The sequence below is a fragment of the Notolepis coatsorum genome, assembly GCF_963971535.1.
Source record: "Notolepis coatsorum genome assembly, chromosome: 7".
Taxonomy (NCBI): domain Eukaryota; kingdom Metazoa; phylum Chordata; class Actinopteri; order Aulopiformes; family Paralepididae; genus Notolepis; species Notolepis coatsorum.
In genome coordinates, this window is record NC_140171.1 from 80,205,033 (window position 1) to 80,222,196 (window position 17,164).

A 17,164-nucleotide genomic window follows, 5' to 3' on the forward strand; every position below is an offset into this window, starting at 1 on the left:
CCGTAGCCGCATTTCTGGCAGACGTTCTCTGATTGGCCGACGTCAGTTTCTACACTGGTTAAGCTTAGGCAATCTTCGAAGTTGGTTAAGGTTAGGCAAGTTCTTTCGACGGTTAAGCTTAGGCACTCTTTCGAAGTTGGTTAAGGTTAGAGTTTGTCTTAGACCATGGCGATAGAACGCCAGGTAGTTTTGACGTGGAAATGGGCAAAGACACAGCTCGTCACGCACATGTCACATGGTTCCAGAAATGCGGCTACAGAAAGTATAGACGCGGACAATACCTTGCTGGGTCTGTGTGGATGGTGTTTGATGAGGATGGAACCTGACTGCTTTTGGTGGGTTGTGGACGGGTGGGTGTTGCCAGTTTGAGCTCAGTGTCAATAGGAGTGTGTATATCAATGTTGTGTTAACTTGTGTGTGTGCACGCGCGCACACATGCACACTAAAGGAGTGCTGTGTAAAAGCATGGGAGAGTGATGCTCATGTGCTCAAATAGCTTTTCATGTAACCAGGCTAATGTGGACTAGCAGAGAAACCACACTACTGTACCCAGGCTAATGTGGACTCGCAGAGAAACCACACTACTGTAACCAGGCTAATCTGGACTAGCAGAGAAACAGCTTGTCATCTCACTCTACTGTACCCAGGCTAATGTGGACTAGCAGAGAAACGGAGCTTGTCATCTCACACTATTGTACCCAGGCTAATGTGGACTAGCAGAGAAACAGAGCTTGTCATCTCACACTACTGTACACGATTAATCGTTTTTTAATCGAAATCGCGATTTGGAATGATGCAATTATCAAATCGCCAAGCCTGCAATTAATTTTTTTTTTTTTTTTTAACCAGGAAGTCCCATTGAGATACAAGATCTCCTTTGCAAGGTAGACCTGGCCAAGATGACAGCAATAACATTTGCAATACATCACACAGCAATAAAATGTGCGATACATCACACAAGAACATAATAAATGTGCATAGTATACAATACATCACATGTAAACACAAAGCAGAATAGTCTACATGATAGTAAAAGTGTATAATACAGGGTAATACAGTAATTTTGCAGTTGGGACCCGACTACAGAAAGCAGCAACATTCTTCTTGTAATTTTTTTTTTTAAATATGTTATAATCGCATCGCAAATCGCAATCGCAATATCTGTCAGAATAATCGCAATTAGATTATTTCCCAAAATCGTGCAGCCCTATACTGTACCCAGGCTAATGTGGACTAGCAGAGAAACAGAGCTTGTCATCTCACTCTACTGTACCCAGGCTAATCTGGACTAGCAGAGAAACAGCTTGTCATCTCACGCTACTGTACCCAGGCTAATGTGGACTAGCAGAGAAACAGCTTGTCATCTCACTCTACTAACTGTACCCAGGCTAATGTGGACTAGCAGAGAAACAGAGCTTCTCATCTCACACTACTGTACCCAGGCTAATGTGGACTAGCAGAGAAACAGAGCTTGTCATCTCACACTACTGTACCCAGGCTAATGTGGACTAGCAGAGAAACACAGCTTGTCATCTCACACTACTAACTGTACCCAGGCTAATGTGGACTAGCAGAGAAACAGCTTGTCATCTCACTCTACTAACTGTACCCAGGCTAATGTGGACTAGCAGAGAAACAGAGCTTCTCATCTCACACTACTGTACCCAGGCTAATGTGGACTAGCAGAGAAACAGAGCTTGTCATCTCACACTACTGTACCCAGGCTAATGTGGACTAGCAGATAAACACAGCTTGTCATCTCACACTACTAACTGTACCCAGGCTAATGTGGACTAGCAGAGAAACGGAGCTTGTCATCTCACACTACTAACTGTACCCAGGCTAATGTGGACTAGCAGAGAAACAGAGCTTCTCATCTCACACTACTGTACCCAGGCTAATGTGGACTAGCAGAGAAACACAGCTTGTCATCTCACACTACTAACTGTACCCAGGCTAATGTGGACTAGCAGAGAAACACAGCTTGTCATCTCACACTACTAACTGTACCCAGGCTAATGTGGACTAGCAGAGAAACGGAGCTTGTCATCGATCTCACTCTACTGTACCCAGGCTAATGTGGACTAGCAGAGAAACACAGCTTGGGGTGGGTGGGGGGGGGCAGAGATGGCTTAGAGTAGACGACAGAGTACAACAACTTGCAATGGGCCTGGTCTACAAGATACACTACACGACCAAGGTACCCATGTACATGTCAAAATACTTCCCAAAGGTCAGTGAATACCACGATCACAACACCAGAGGGAGCTCCACAAATCATGTTAAACCCAGATTCGGCTCAAATAAGGGACTAAACACGTTTTCGCAATTATGCCACATCAATGTGGAACGCCCTACCCAAAGCTGTAAAGGAATGTGGATCACTACCCACTTTCAAAACCTCTCAAGGGACACCTACGGGAGACTGCAATTCAACACTGGCCCCTGTAAATATCCTAACCCAACCCCCTCCAATGTACAGTCATTTACCTAGTATGGTTTTGTCAATAGTTCAATGTACAATTGTGTTTGTTTGTACAGTGTCTCCTCCCCCCCCCCCCCTCAATGTACAGTGTTACTTGTTTATACAGTGTGCCCCCCGGCCCCCCCCCCCCCCCCCCAACCACCTCCAATGTAAATTACCCAGTATGGTTGTCAATATCCCAATGTACCCAACCCCCCCCACCCAACCTCCTCCAATGTACAGTTTCTACGTCAAATGTATATACTCCCCTTTCTTGACTCCTTCTGTATCACAAACAGTACTGTATTTGCAAATCTGGTATGTCATAAATGTATAGATGTAGCAGTACTGACTATCTGTATGTCATGTATGTCATATATGTCTATATGAATTGAAAATGGGGGACCCTGATGGAAACAAGACAAACGTCTTTCTCAGGTCTGCATCCCCTTAACAATTGTATGTATTGAGCCGTACTGTATTGTACCCATTCTGCAATCTGTTAAATAAAGTTTTCATTCATTCATTCATTCAGACAAGACTCTGAACTGATTTAATTTGAATTTGAACCTTTCCTACTGTGCTTAGCTGTTGGTATTTAATTGCCGCCCCCCCCCCCCCCCCCCCCCACATAAATGGCAAAAATATTTTCATCCCTTTCTTGTGTCGCGTGCCCTTGTTTGATAGATTGTTCGGATTGACAGTAGTCCCCCATGTATCTGAAAGCTCATGCTAACCTACAGTACAACCCCATAGTTCCCAGTGGGAATTTGGGCTGCACTCCTAATAGGCGATAAGTCGACTAATTGGTCATTCATGTCTTAGTTATGATTTTATGATCTTTCTCAGTACTGTACTATATTTATGTCTTGTATGTCATAAATGTCTTGATGAAACGGTACTGTATATCTGTATGTCATAAATGATTAATTGAAAATGGGGGACCCTGATGTAAATAAGACGAAAGTCTTTCTCTGGTCTGCATCCCCTTAACAATTATTGTTTGTATTGAGCCATACTGTATTGTACCCATTCTGCAATCTGTTAATAACGTTTTCAATCAATCAGTTAATAATTTATTTAGTGGTATTTTTTTCCTCATGCTTCAATGAGATGATTATTTCTGGAAAAATGCTGAGAACTTCTATGCCGTGCTGTCACAATATTAACATTCACCAACATGCTTTGGTCTTTTATTAGCACTAGATTTAAGGAGGCATGACTGCATACATTTTCTGAAGGACAATAATGTAGGAAACACAAACTGACATTTTGGGGAATTGACAAACACTTATCAATATGTTAAACTCAAATGTCAACGTCTACCTTAAAGTATGATGTGTTCAGAAAGTGGTTAATTTTACTGGCATATCTTTTACTTCTAGACAACAAAGATGTGCATGTTGTTTGGTCTTAGTCTGATCAACTTTTATTTTTTTGTATTTTATTTTTTTATTATTTTTTAAACAAACATAAACAAATGACCACACGATTAGATATACAAGCATTCTATACAAGTCTGATCAACCTTATGAGATATTATCCACAAAACAATGAGATTGAAGTAAGATATCATGGAAACCTCAGTGTGATTGTTTAATATGCCGCAGGTCTACTAAGACAGCAGCAGGTCTACGAAGACTGCAGCAGGTCTAGTAAGACAGCAGCAGGTCTACGAAGACAGCAGCAGGTCTAGTAAGACAGCGGCAGGTCTAGTAAGACAGCAGCAGGTCTAGTAAGACAGCAGCAGGTCTACGAAGACAGCAGCAGGTCTACGAAGACAGCAGCAGGTCTAGTAAGACAGCAGCAGGTCTAGTAAGACAGCAGCAGGTCTAGTAAGACAGCAGCAGGTCTAGTAAGACAGCAGCAGGTCTAGTAAGACAGCAGCAGGTCTACTAAGACAGCAGCAGACGGTAAGACAGCAGCAGGTCTACCAAGACAGCAGCAGGTCTACTAAGACAGCAGCAGGTCTACCAAGACAGCAGCAGGTCTACCAAGACAGCAGCAGGTCTACCAAGACAGCAGCAGGTCTACTAAGACAGCAGCAGGTCTACTAAGACATCAGCATGTCTAGGTCTAGTAAGACAGCAGCAGGTCTACTAAGACAGCAGCCAGCAATATGCCTTCAGCCTTCAGACGCTGTACGTCGGAAATTCTCACCCTAGGCCCCGTCAGCCCTCTCAGCCCTCTCTCTCCCCCTGGGACGAGTGTAACCTGAGCCCTATGTCCCCCTGTTCCCCCTGCGGGGTAACCTGATCCCAAAGTGCTTTGTCATGTACCAGAAAGGAGAGGTGCCCTCTCCACACCCACCCTCTTTGTCTCACCGCCACAACAACCCACTAATGTCTTCAGATTAGCTTAACAGACGGCAGAGGCATAACTAGGTTGAGGGAGTGGTTTGTGGAAAGAGGGGCACGCTGTGAAGGCGCGGTGCTATAGGCTCATTTTGTCTCGGGACTGTATGGTATGATTTCTGATTTTAAGTTGAAGCAGGCTTGTGACGAGAACAAAAGGCTTTAAAAAGCCTCACTCAGCGTTTCTAAAACAATATACAGTTGATTGTGCGAAAGAAGGCACGTCTTAACAAATATAACATGGCAGGTATCGCACAAAAAGGCACTCCATTTTCAATCAAGGCTTTGGTTGATCAACTAATTAGGAACACCTGCATCGATTACTAACTCCTGAGCAATCACAGGAGGGAACAGGTCATATTGTTTAAGCTTTGAGGTGAACACTGACTTGTTGGAATGTATGAAATGTACAGACGGGACAAGGCAGACATACAAATTTGATCAATAAATAATTGACTGCTACTCCTCAGCAAGCCCGCCTGCAATAAGACTGTGTAGGATCCACACCATGTGGGAGTGTATAGTGATGATGTAATGGAATGACCTTTTGAACTTTGGACTGCACCTGTGTCTCAACTACAGTATGTGTATATTCTAGAGCATGCGTGTGTAGAGCTGCCGCGGTATTGATGTTTTCCTTACCGCACAAATTTGCGAAATATTTCCTACCGCTGCGGTTATTACCGCACACACACACACAAAAAAAAAGTTTGAATGCATTTTTTTTGTAGTCTACTCTTTATAGCCTGTCTCTAGTCTAAATGTCTATCTTTAGAGGATGACTTTGCAGCATGAATATTGTTTGGGATTCGGCAAGCACGCATTCGTTAAAAGTGAAACACGGATTCGAAGTATCCCCTCTGTGTCGCGGGCAGGGGTGGTAGCGGCGCGCCCGCCGGTTACCCCCCGACCCTTTCTTCTTCTTCTTATTATTATAACGTTACTACTTATGATTACAAAGGCATTCGTTTTGTGGCATTACGTTATATAGTTACACGTTCGTATTTACCGGACCATAGCAAGGCAAGCGTTACTCAATTCATATCTCAGTTCCTTTCTTTGCTCAGAGCGTGCAGAGTTTTACCCATTCTGCGGTCTGTTAATAAAGTTTTCAATCAGACAAGTGTATAGAACGAAGGGCTTTTATTATAACATTTCGTTGCAGTAAAATCATTATGCCTCGTTCCCTGAGGAGCGACGGTACGTCGGTAATCCACTCCGGTCTCCGGTGGGAGCTAACGTATATTAGCCGTGTTGTGACTGAGCTCTGATCAATGGCTGAGATTCAGGAAGTAAAAGCAATGCAAGACGATCCAAGCTGTGACGCGTAGGCCTGCCACGATAACACATTTTGCTGGGCGATTAATTGCCCCCGAAAATATCGCGATAAGCGATATTATTGCGACCGGTTAGAGAATTTTTTTTTTTGAGAAATTTATTTCCCAAAACTTTTATTTTGAAGCCCACCGCTCCGTCTTTTCCGGTGTTTAAGACTTTTATTTTGAAGCCCACCGACCGGACCGGAAGTATTGTTGTGAAACACTGCAGACCACTGAATAGAGACTCGTCTCTAGGATTTCATAATCATTATGTTTGCAGCAGGCACAAGTGCAATAAACAAAGGATACAGTCACTGTGTATTCTGCCTCATTTATTGATTAAACAAAACCGACTTCAACACAATTTGCCACCGAGCGGAGAGTTTAGTCTCGCAAAAAGATCGCTGACTTGTTAAGGCTTGTTGTTAGGTTAGGTGCTAATGTTGTGCTAGCGTTTTAGCATGGCTATCGTACATAGTGTGATCAATATAACTCGCTATTGATTGTTTGTATGAGTAACGTTAATGCTAGTAGAATAGACACAACGTGAGGTAATCACCATCCATTTTAAACCGGTTATTACCTAATGCTAACGTTAGCAAATAGACGCGACTGGTAACGTTAGCTTGTTAGCCTAATGCTCGTTAACGTTAGCATAGACAGCCTAGCTAACGTTAACGCTTGTAGAATAGACACAATGAGAGGTAACGTTAGCAGAATAGACACAACGAGGGTCTCGTTAATGTTGTTATTGATTGATTGATTGAAAACTGTTTACTCTGTTTGTATGAGTAACGTTAAAGCTAGTAGAATACACAATGAGGGGTAACGTTAGCCCCACGGAGCTGCTGTGCTCTGTAGTAAAGCCAGCGGCCCGCCTCCCAACACGGACAGTGACTGACAAGGGGCACTGGGTCCGCCTCATTAAAACAAACGCGCAAATAGCAATTAATCGCGCCCGTCAAAATCATTGCATTCATTTTAATTATCGCGGCAATTAATCGATTTATTGCTTATCGCGGCAGGCCTAGTGACGCGTCTCTCTTCTGACCAATCAGTGGTCTGCAATGTTTCACATGACTTTTCTGGTACCCAATAGGGTCGCTTGGAACCTCGATAGAGGAGTAGGGTATATCTGCAGAGCCGCAAGCCCAACGAGAGAAGGGTACTTTATTATTATAAAAAAAAAACAGCAGTGACGCGGTATTCAGCCTACTCTTGCGGTGGGCGTGATGTAACAGCGATACCGCGGTAATGCGGTAATCGCGGCAGCTCTATGCGTGTGTGTGCTTCTTTGGCAAGTAGCACTTGTTTAAATGTAAAAGCTCAAGTTCTTACAAAACAATACATTATACACTAAACAATTCACATATTTGTAAAACTACATCTATTGAGGAGAGATTGAAAAGATCACCAGAAAGGGGGGGGGGGTCACCTTTGGTTTCAAGCCTGGACCTTGGAGTCTGTGACAGTGTTAATTTTGTTGACTAAATTGATGACGAAAGATGTTCGTCAACAAAGGTTTTTTTCATGACGACAACGAGACGTGACGTCTAGGGATGGGTACCTTTCACATTTGAACCGATACCGGTACCGGTACCTGTGAATCGATACCGGTACCCAACGGTACCTTTTTTCGGTACTTTAAAAAAAAATAAAAAAAATTTTTTTATTGATTTTTTTTTTTTTTTTTATTTTTTTTTTTTTACTTTTTTCTTTTCATGTCAACGTTCACAGGCACAATATATGCTTACCTAGGATTTGACTTGATTCAACAACAAAGCAGTCGGAGCAATGACAAGCCGAAAACTGTCGAAATTTTATTTACCTACCTCAGTCGTAAAAAAAAATCCAAACTTCAAATAACTACAATTTCGACAGTTTTCGGCTTGTCATTGCTCCGACTGCTTTGTTGGTGAATCAAGTCAAATCCTAGGTAAGCATATATTGTGCGTGTGAACGTTGACACGAAAAGAAAAAAGTAAAAAAAAAAAAAAAAAGTTAAAAAAAAAATTAATAAAAAATATTTTTTTTTAATTTTTTTTCCGGTTTCTCACTTGATTCGATACTCGGTAGTACCGACGTGTTTCGGTTCGGTACCTCAAAAGTACCGAATTCGGTACCCATCCCTAGTGACGTCACGTTATTGAATACCATGTGACGCTAACGAGACTAAATAGTTTATTAAATATCGTTGACCACAACTGACGACACAAACATTTTATTTATAAAAACCAGGACGAAATTTCTCTTCATGTATGTTGATATTGTTGACTAAAACAAGACGAGACAAACTAATTATAACTTTTCTTAATGCCATCGTCCCGAGTAGAGCAGTGTGACGGGAGCTCTGTTATTAGCATTAGCTGGAGCTATTTGAAAAGCTAGTTTTAGCTTAACGTTACCTTGGCTAAAGTTGGGACTAGGGATGCACGATAATTATCGGGCCGATAATTATCGGGGCGATATCAGCAATTATGACGTCATCCCGATAAACTCGATAACGTTATTGATAGCTCCGATAACATATAATAAATTTTTTGGTTAAAAGAAATCCGGTGTGGGTGGATTTGGATGAAGGGCGCTTGTTTTTATTATAGCCTCCTCCCGTTTTGCCAGTACTGTGGTAAAACTGATAGCGTGTGGTTTAGGAACAGGGAGTTTTTCACAAATCCAGCGCTCCCTTTCTTGGCTGTGACGTAGTCACGTTACATTCGGAGACAGACAGTCGATCTGCCAATTGCGTCCCACGGCTTGCACCCACCTCTTCTTCTTACCACCAATCAGAAGCTCTCGTTCGTTTATTTACCTCCGGATTGTCAGCCATTACTCTACTCGGAGCTAACGTTATCTCCCCGCCAGCCACATTGACAAGTACCAGCGCTTATACATTACTGGCAAATGTCTTGTTGCACTTGTGGCAACGAGCGTTGTCAGCGTCGACTTTAGTAAAATAGACCTAGACTTTTGAACATTTCGTTCTGTCCGCCATTATGAGAGCAGAGCTGTCTGTACTCGGTGTGTGTGTGTGTGTGTGTGAGTGTGTGTGTGTGAGTGAGTGTGTGTGTGGGAGGGGAAGAGAGGAGAGAGCAGGCAGACACACAGAGGCAGGAGAGATATAGACAACGGCCAACAAGATTAGTTTGCGACGTTTAAATTCCTAAAAAAAAAACTCCATAATTTCTCGAGTACCGATAGCAGTACCGATGACGTCGGAGCTTATAAATACTCAAAAATAAAAAGAAATTTGATTAAAAAAAAAATATATATATATATATATATACAGTTAAAAAAAATATTATAATACAATAAATATCGGTTATCGGTATCGGCTTGAGGAGCATAAAGTTATCGGTATCGGTGTCAAAAAATCAATATCGTGCATCCCTAGTTGGGACTATTCATAATCCAGCTGCAGACCTGCAAGCAAAGTACAGCAAGTTGGCAAAGGAGTATTCCAAGGTAAATCACTTTGTCACCAGTAACGTTACATTGTTTGTATTTCCATCTAGATCGCGTTTGCTAGTGGCTAAGCTAGCTCACGCTAATGTGGCTAACTGCACACAATTAATGACACAATGCAGACAGCCATACCGGTGACAATGTTTAGCTTTTAGTGCCAAATGATAAGAGTCTGAGGCGGAGTCTCAAAAGAGAATGTTGAATGTTTTATTTTGCATTAAAAATCACAACAGTGCCTCTGCTAGGAGCTAACTGAACCGGAGCCGACTGGATAGGAAGTGCGCAACAACGTATAATGTCCGTGTGGAACCAATGTGCCAACAACCTTTCCGTGGGTGAAGCATAGTTGAGCATAGTTGTCATTTAATGATACTAATACTAATACAACCACCTGTTGTTGAATAAATACCATTACTTTCTAGTTATTACTAAAAAACAGTATATATAAAACAGTAGCTGTAAAAAAGAAAAGAAAAAACGTTTTATAATTTATATAATATAATTTTTTATGTATGCACTGGTATCGGATCAGTATAACCAGACCTAGACCACCTCTAACTCTAACCCCTAACCAGACTTAGACCACCTCTAACTTTAACCCCTAAGTTAGGGTTGTGACTTAGAGGTGGTCTAGGTCCGGATAGGGGTTAAGAGTTGGTCTAGCCCTTTACATCCATCTATCTAAATAATAATAATAAATTATAATGAATGCTTAACTACCCCTAAGTTACCCTAACCAGACCTAGACCACCTCTAACTCTAACCACTAACCAGACCTCTTCCATGTGGCACTTTAACACTGACCTCAGAATGTGATTTTATATAATGTTTTTATGCAAGCAGATTGCAATCAGTGTGTACTACTACTAGTACTACTGTGTGTTCTGTTTACTTAGTTTACAGTATCCTGTTATAGAATAAACCGCTGCCAGACACAGCAGAGAGAGAGAGGACAGACATGACAGAGAGGACATACACAGCAGAGAGAGGACAGACAATCATGGCAGAGAGAAAGGAAAGACACAGCAAACAGAAGACAGACAGAGTTCAGTGTCGTCTCTCTGGTCAGAAACAACGTCACCACATCCGTAATGCTCTCTTAGATGCATACATTGGACCATGTCTACACCAACATATACTGTAGGTGCAACAATACATTGGACCATGTCTACACCAACATATACTGTAGGTGCAACAATACATTGGACCATGTCTACACCAACATATACTGTAGGAGCAACAATACATTGGACCATGTCTACACCAACATATACTGTAGGAGCAACAATACATTGGACCATGTCTACACCAACATATACTTCCTGTGTATCACTTGTGCCGCAGACTCAGATTCCCCTAGGTTAAAAAATAAACACGCAATTTAAATCAGAAAATGTTCCATGTTGACTATTTCTGACTTCTGACAAGTTTTTTTCCATTAACTAAAAATAGACAAAAATGTCATCCGTTTTCGTCGACTAAATCTAGACTAAAACAAAAAAGACAAAATTGAGATAAAAACTGACTAAGACTAAAATGCTCAGACATTTAGTTGACTAAAACTGACTAAACGAAAAATAAATGAAGATGACTAAATATGATAAACGAAAAAGGAGCACTTGACACATGACTAAGACTAAAACTAAAATGAAAATAGCTGCCAAAATTAACACTGGTCTGTGAGAGGGCACTGCCTTACCTTAGGACCCCATGTTGCGTTCGGGCTCATAACGGGTTAATAATAACCCAGGTAATCGGTTTGTGATGGGTCTGTCTGATGATATTCATGAATACGTATTGAAAATATATGTTGTGCATATGATTATTGTAGGAGTTTGAATGTATATCTTTAGAATAGGAAGGAGCTCTCTAGTGTTCATCTCCAGCCCAGTCTGGCCTGGCCTGTGTGCAGAGGGAACATATCTGAAGCTCTCCATCCATGCTGTCTCAGTCCAGGCCTTTTGGCCCACTATCAAAGGCCACCCTGTGGCTGAAGAAACAGCTGAGAGCAGATTGTTAATCCAGTCAAAATCGTACCCCACCCCCCAAAACCACCAACAACAAAGCTTTGGTTTGCATTTATTTGCGCTCTTGGCCCTTTTCCACTAAGAACTTGCCATGGCAAACCGTGCTGTCAAACTGAGCTCACAGGTTACAAAATAGTTTCCATGGTAAACAGGGAGGTTCTACATGAGGTTCTCAGAGCTACACTTTGGCAGCTCAGGAGGAGCTACTAAAAGAGAGTTCCAGGAACACTAGGGCAGAGCTAGCAGTGAGTGACTGGTCACATCTGTAAATGGGTAGCTATCTGGGGTGAAAGTTGATCACTAAATGTTTTTAATCCAAGTACTGTGCGAATGAAATATCTCATACCATGGACAAGAACACGACTATAGGTACAACAAGAGCCTCTTCCATGTTTGCTTACTGGGTCGCTGCTAAATGTCCCATTATGTTAACGCTTCCACCAACCTTTGCGGTTCTTGAATTACAGTGGGAAAATAATGCATCTCAGAACTTTCAGAGGTTCTGAAAGGTTCCTTTGACAAGGGAAAGGCGGCATCTGATCTCAATGGTGGTTGTTTTTCTACTGGACCTCTTCCCTCAATTCAAACTCAAACCCCATTTCCTATTGTTTGATCAATAAAAGGAAACGATGGATTATGAATAAATCCCTCTTTGTAAGACATACTCCAGCAATGGCCTGGATGGATAAGACTCTCTGGTATTTTGCCCAGAGCTCAATCCCCCCCCCCCCCCCCCCCCCCCCTGAGTAAAACGGAACGTCTGGTCTGGTCTGGCCGCCCTGACTCTGCAAAATCCAGGGTTCATGACCTCATGCTGGTTGCATAATATTGTGACCCTTTCCCACTGTAAGAACTTGCTGTGAACTGTGCTGTCAAACCTCGCTCACAGGTTCCAGGCATGTTTCCATGGTAAACAGGGAGGTTCTACTTGAGGTTCTCAGAGCTACATTCTGGAGCAGGAGGTGCTACTAAAAGAGTTCGAGGAGCACTGGGGCGGAGCTAGCAGTGTTCTCCATTGGGACTGGTCAAGAAATGTGTCACCATATCCAGCAGCTAGCTGGTGAAAGTTCATCACTCAATTTTTTTTTATCCCAGAGTGAACAAAATATCTCATACCATGGGCTCTACTGACTGGACAAATGATGAGGTGCCAGTGAAAAATAACGAAGAACACAATTATAGGTACAACAAGAGCCTTTTCCATGTTTGCTTACTGCGTCTTGTGCCAAATGACGTAGCACAACGCTTCCACCAACCTACGCAGTTCTTGAATTACAGTGGAAAAATAACTTTCAGAGGTTCTGGAAGGTTCCTTCATAGAAAGTTCAAGTTTCTTTGACAATGGAAAAGCGGCAACCGCTTAAGATCTATTAGGCAAATCGCAAATGGGGATCTTTTTTTATTTTTGTGTTGTCTAACTTGAACCGTAGTACAAACGTTTGAGCATTAAATACGAATGCTAGAGAGAGTGACTGGGAGTACAGTGCTAAGGCTCGAGCCAAGTCACCCCATTTTTATTATTATTATTATTTTTAAATGTTTTTGGTAGATTTTTTTTTTATTGGCTTTATTGGACAAGTCCGGCAGAGAGGAAGGATGGGAGGAGATATGGGGGAAGACATGTGGCAAAGGTCGCCGAGTCCGGGAGTCGAACCCGGGACGGCCGCGTTGCACTGCAGTGCGTTATGTGGTGTGCCACCCTGGCACCCCAAGTCGCCCATTTCTGGCTTGGCTATGGTTTACTTGTATTAAACACTTTTTATTTTGTGTGAGGCCTGATGATACTTGTTACAAAGGGTCAGATTAAACCGAATATATATATATCTATTGATTGAGATCCCATGTATAATATTTGTATATCATCTGATATCCCTTGTATATTCTTTGTACATATACACGGAATATCCCTTTACCTAGTACAGGCCAGACCATAATATTTGTTCTCCTATTGGACAGCGATCCCCTAGGCGCCACGGCCATACCCCCCAATGTCTAGTTCAAAGTCACCGCTAAGACATGCCTGAACATGCCCGGTTCTGCGCAGTAATACGAGACAGAAATAAGGCTGGTACTAGATTATTCACCGTACGTATAAATACGTCGCAGGTGGATACAGAAGCACTTAGTCCAGTTAGTTACCCTCAAACGAGTTAACCCAACAAGTTGAAGCCTTCATCACGAGTCAACGACCAAGTGAAGTGAGCAACCTTGCATCTAAATAGAGCACTTATAACCGCGTGCGAATAGGATAGTAAAAGTGTCAGAGCTTAGTGAAATAACGTCAAGTTCGACCTAGTTAAATGTGAAGTACCGTGCACCGGAGAATCTACACCGGTGAATGCAGAGCCTTTTCCGGCTGGATTATTGCTTTGGTACTGTGGCTGCTGGAGCAGAGAACAGTCTACCCCGCTGCTGTGTGGGATTTACCCGTGAGGAGCATCACTCGAGCCCGTCTCTAGGAAGAGGCTGGCTGGCTTTCACCTATGCTGTCGCGCATACTTGGATTATAGCTGCTGCTTTCGTCTGCCGATCAAGGGAGTAATGTACCGCCTCCCGTAGCTGGAGCTTATTGATTCCCCGTTGATCCAGACTTTTGCTCCCGACAATTCCTCTCCCCTGCTGGCTTACAACCGGAGGGAACCCCCTTAGTATCTCCAGCTGACCTACAAGTGTGCCTTATATAATTCTTATGCTACAGGTGGTATTAATTATCCCCTTCGTAATATGCTCATGGACTTACGCTCTTGACCTATTCATGCACATTCTTCGCCTTACAAGCGCAACTCTAATTCTTAATAAATGTAATATAATCTTGGTGCTCTTCTAATAAATATTACAAACAGTACTTTCTTGTTAAGCCGTGTTATTGTGGGGGTGTTCATCACATATACATGTGTACTGTATGGCCAGTAGTAATGTACATAACGCAGTAGTGGTTTAATGATACCATACTTATTCAATACAGTCAGGGAATTGTACCCCTCAGTTACAATACTACTTAATGTGTTGGAAATGTATTTGATATATTGTGGAGTTTGTTTACATTTGTATTGTTTGTATGTTTGTTTCTGTTTGGTAAACATTGGACCTCATGTATTTTGACAAATGGAATAAAAAATTGGTCTATAAAAACACTAGATGATGGAAGGGGCCACACCAAGTGCTGAGATGACGTATGCGAGAGTGTACTTTAGGTTCAGGCTTTCAGCACTAAACAGCCACACAACAGAATATTGTCATATTTTTTGCTCATCTAGTTATGTGTTGTGCCCCGAGTATAAACTCCTAACTGTCTACTATGTAGCCCTTCTTTCTCGCAGGCAGAAGACAAATCTCATTGTAGAAGAAAAAGCCCTAATTGCCCGTTTCCCTTTTTAGTGTGGGTTACTCACCCCAAGCATGGTGCTAGACCAAACTATGTCTGTGGCTTATGCTCTGCTTGTCCCAGACATATATTTCTGGGTCCAGGGCCTGCACCCACAGAATCCCTAGTGTGTGTCAGTGAGGGCTGAGTCGCTTGCTCTGAGAGAGTATGCACGCACACACACACACACACGCACGCACGCACGCACACACACACACACACACACACACACACACACACACACACACACACACAACCAAACACACAACCAAACACACACACACACACACAAACACAAGAGCCAGACTGGAACAACTATACTCCTGACCAGTCTGCGGTCAGCCAGGAATGAAGCAGGCAGTGTGAGAACACTCATTATGACCTTTGTCCCTCTTAACTCTCTTTTCTCTCCTTCACCAGGCATGGAAGAAGCGGTGGTTTGTTCTCCGCAGCGGCCGTCTGACGGGCGACCCAGACGTGTTGGAGTATTACAAGAATGACCATGCCAAGAAGCCCATCCGTGTGATCGACCTCAACCTGTGTGAACAGGTGTGTTCCCTCCTGCCACCAACCTGCACCTGCTGGTACTGCAGGCCGCTGGCGTCTTCTCGCTACGGTCTGTCTGTGGTCAACAGAAAACATGCTTCTTTTCTCATGCTTGGGAGTTTTAACCCTTTCAGGTGTACACATGTTTTCCAGATTTCTACTCTATAGCTTTCAAAGGCCAATAGCCACAGTGACATCATCGATTCTCAAAATTCTAATCTCATATGTAGGATTGTGCACCTGAAAGGGTGTATTTAAACTAGAGGTGGGCATAGATTAATATTTTTAATCTAGATTAATCTATCTGCAATCCTGGATTTAATCTAGATTAATCTAGATTAAAATGGCTCAAAAAAAAAAAAAAAAAAACTGCCGAAGGCATTCAAAATATGTGTGTTCTACCCAAATAATGACCAGAAGTAAGTCCTTACTTTTTCTTTCCTCCTTATGTTTCTCAGGCCAGGTGGCCCATTACACCATGAGCCCATCTCCCGTTTTCCAAAATGCATTACAGACTGTTTGAAAAAGCTGTAAAGCGTTATTTTTTACTTATACAAATGCCAAATGTACGCTCGATCACACCACACCTTCTGATGTGAGTCTGATTGTACGCCGCCTCTCCAACGTTGGCAGGATTACGCACGGGAGTCCTCAGCCATGGCTGGAGTTGATAGTCGCTGTCACCTATGATACAAAAGCACATACTTTTCCCCCACATATTTGCAATCAATATTACAGCACAAACGTTTTCTCAAAACAGTAGCTGTCGTGCACAGACCCAGGGAATTTGGCAACCACATTCGTTATATTACTGGCATTGCACACTACCTGGGTGTTGATTAGGGCTGACCTTCGAAGCTTTTTTTGGCAATCGAAGCTTCGGGGCCGAGCTTCGATTTTAATTCGAAGCTTCAAAAAATTCTTTTTTTATTTTATTTTATTTTATTTTATTTATTTTTTATCTTATGTTGTGGGACTTGTACAGCACTTTCATAAACGTTGTTGTTTTTAAATGTGCTCTATAAATAAAGTGGGTTGGATTAATTAATTAAGTAGCCCCTTTCGTGACTGAGCCAACAAGGTTTCACTCGGCTGTGTGATTTAATTCAAGGTGGATCGCTGTTGTCGTTTGAACAACTTCAGATTTCATGGGAACTACCAATCCCCCAAATCAAGAATGTTTAAGATGAATGAAGTAAGATTTTGATTATTTGAAATATGGCCTGTGTAGACTAAACTATGCACAGAATTATGTCAGTCTACAAGGTCCGGATTCTACATGGTCCGGCAATGTAGACCTTGTAGACTCCACTACAGACCAATTATCAGTGAATGTTCATGCATTTTTAAGAAGGGCAACTTCCACAAAAAAACAAAGAACTCACCAAAACATCTCAGTAGCACCTTGTCACAAACAGGTAATTTATGACAAATAGGGAGCCACACGTGATAACAATTTAACAAAAATGATTTATTTAAACCTATCTAAATCCTAATCTAAACAAACAAAAGCATAAGCACATGAACAATGGAATGTTTTGTATTAGAATCAGTGGTGAGTGCAGTGTGTGGATGAGTGAGTAAGTATGCTGTGGTGTGTGTTTGGTGTAAGTATCAAAGTCAAAGGA

The 17,164-nt window shown here is 42.2% G+C and overlaps 1 protein-coding gene across 2 annotated transcripts in view; it reads left to right on the forward strand.

Annotated features, from left to right (window-relative positions):
• Positions 1 to 17,164, forward strand: part of gab1 (GRB2-associated binding protein 1) — a 251,229-nt gene that overhangs the window by 143,410 nt on the left and 90,655 nt on the right. For both annotated transcript variants that reach the window (XM_084318891.1, XM_084318892.1), the window contains exon 3: positions 15,411 to 15,539. In XM_084318891.1, coding sequence (XP_084175017.1) covers positions 15,411 to 15,539 — 129 coding nt within the window. The remainder of the gene's footprint in view (positions 1 to 15,410; positions 15,540 to 17,164) is intronic.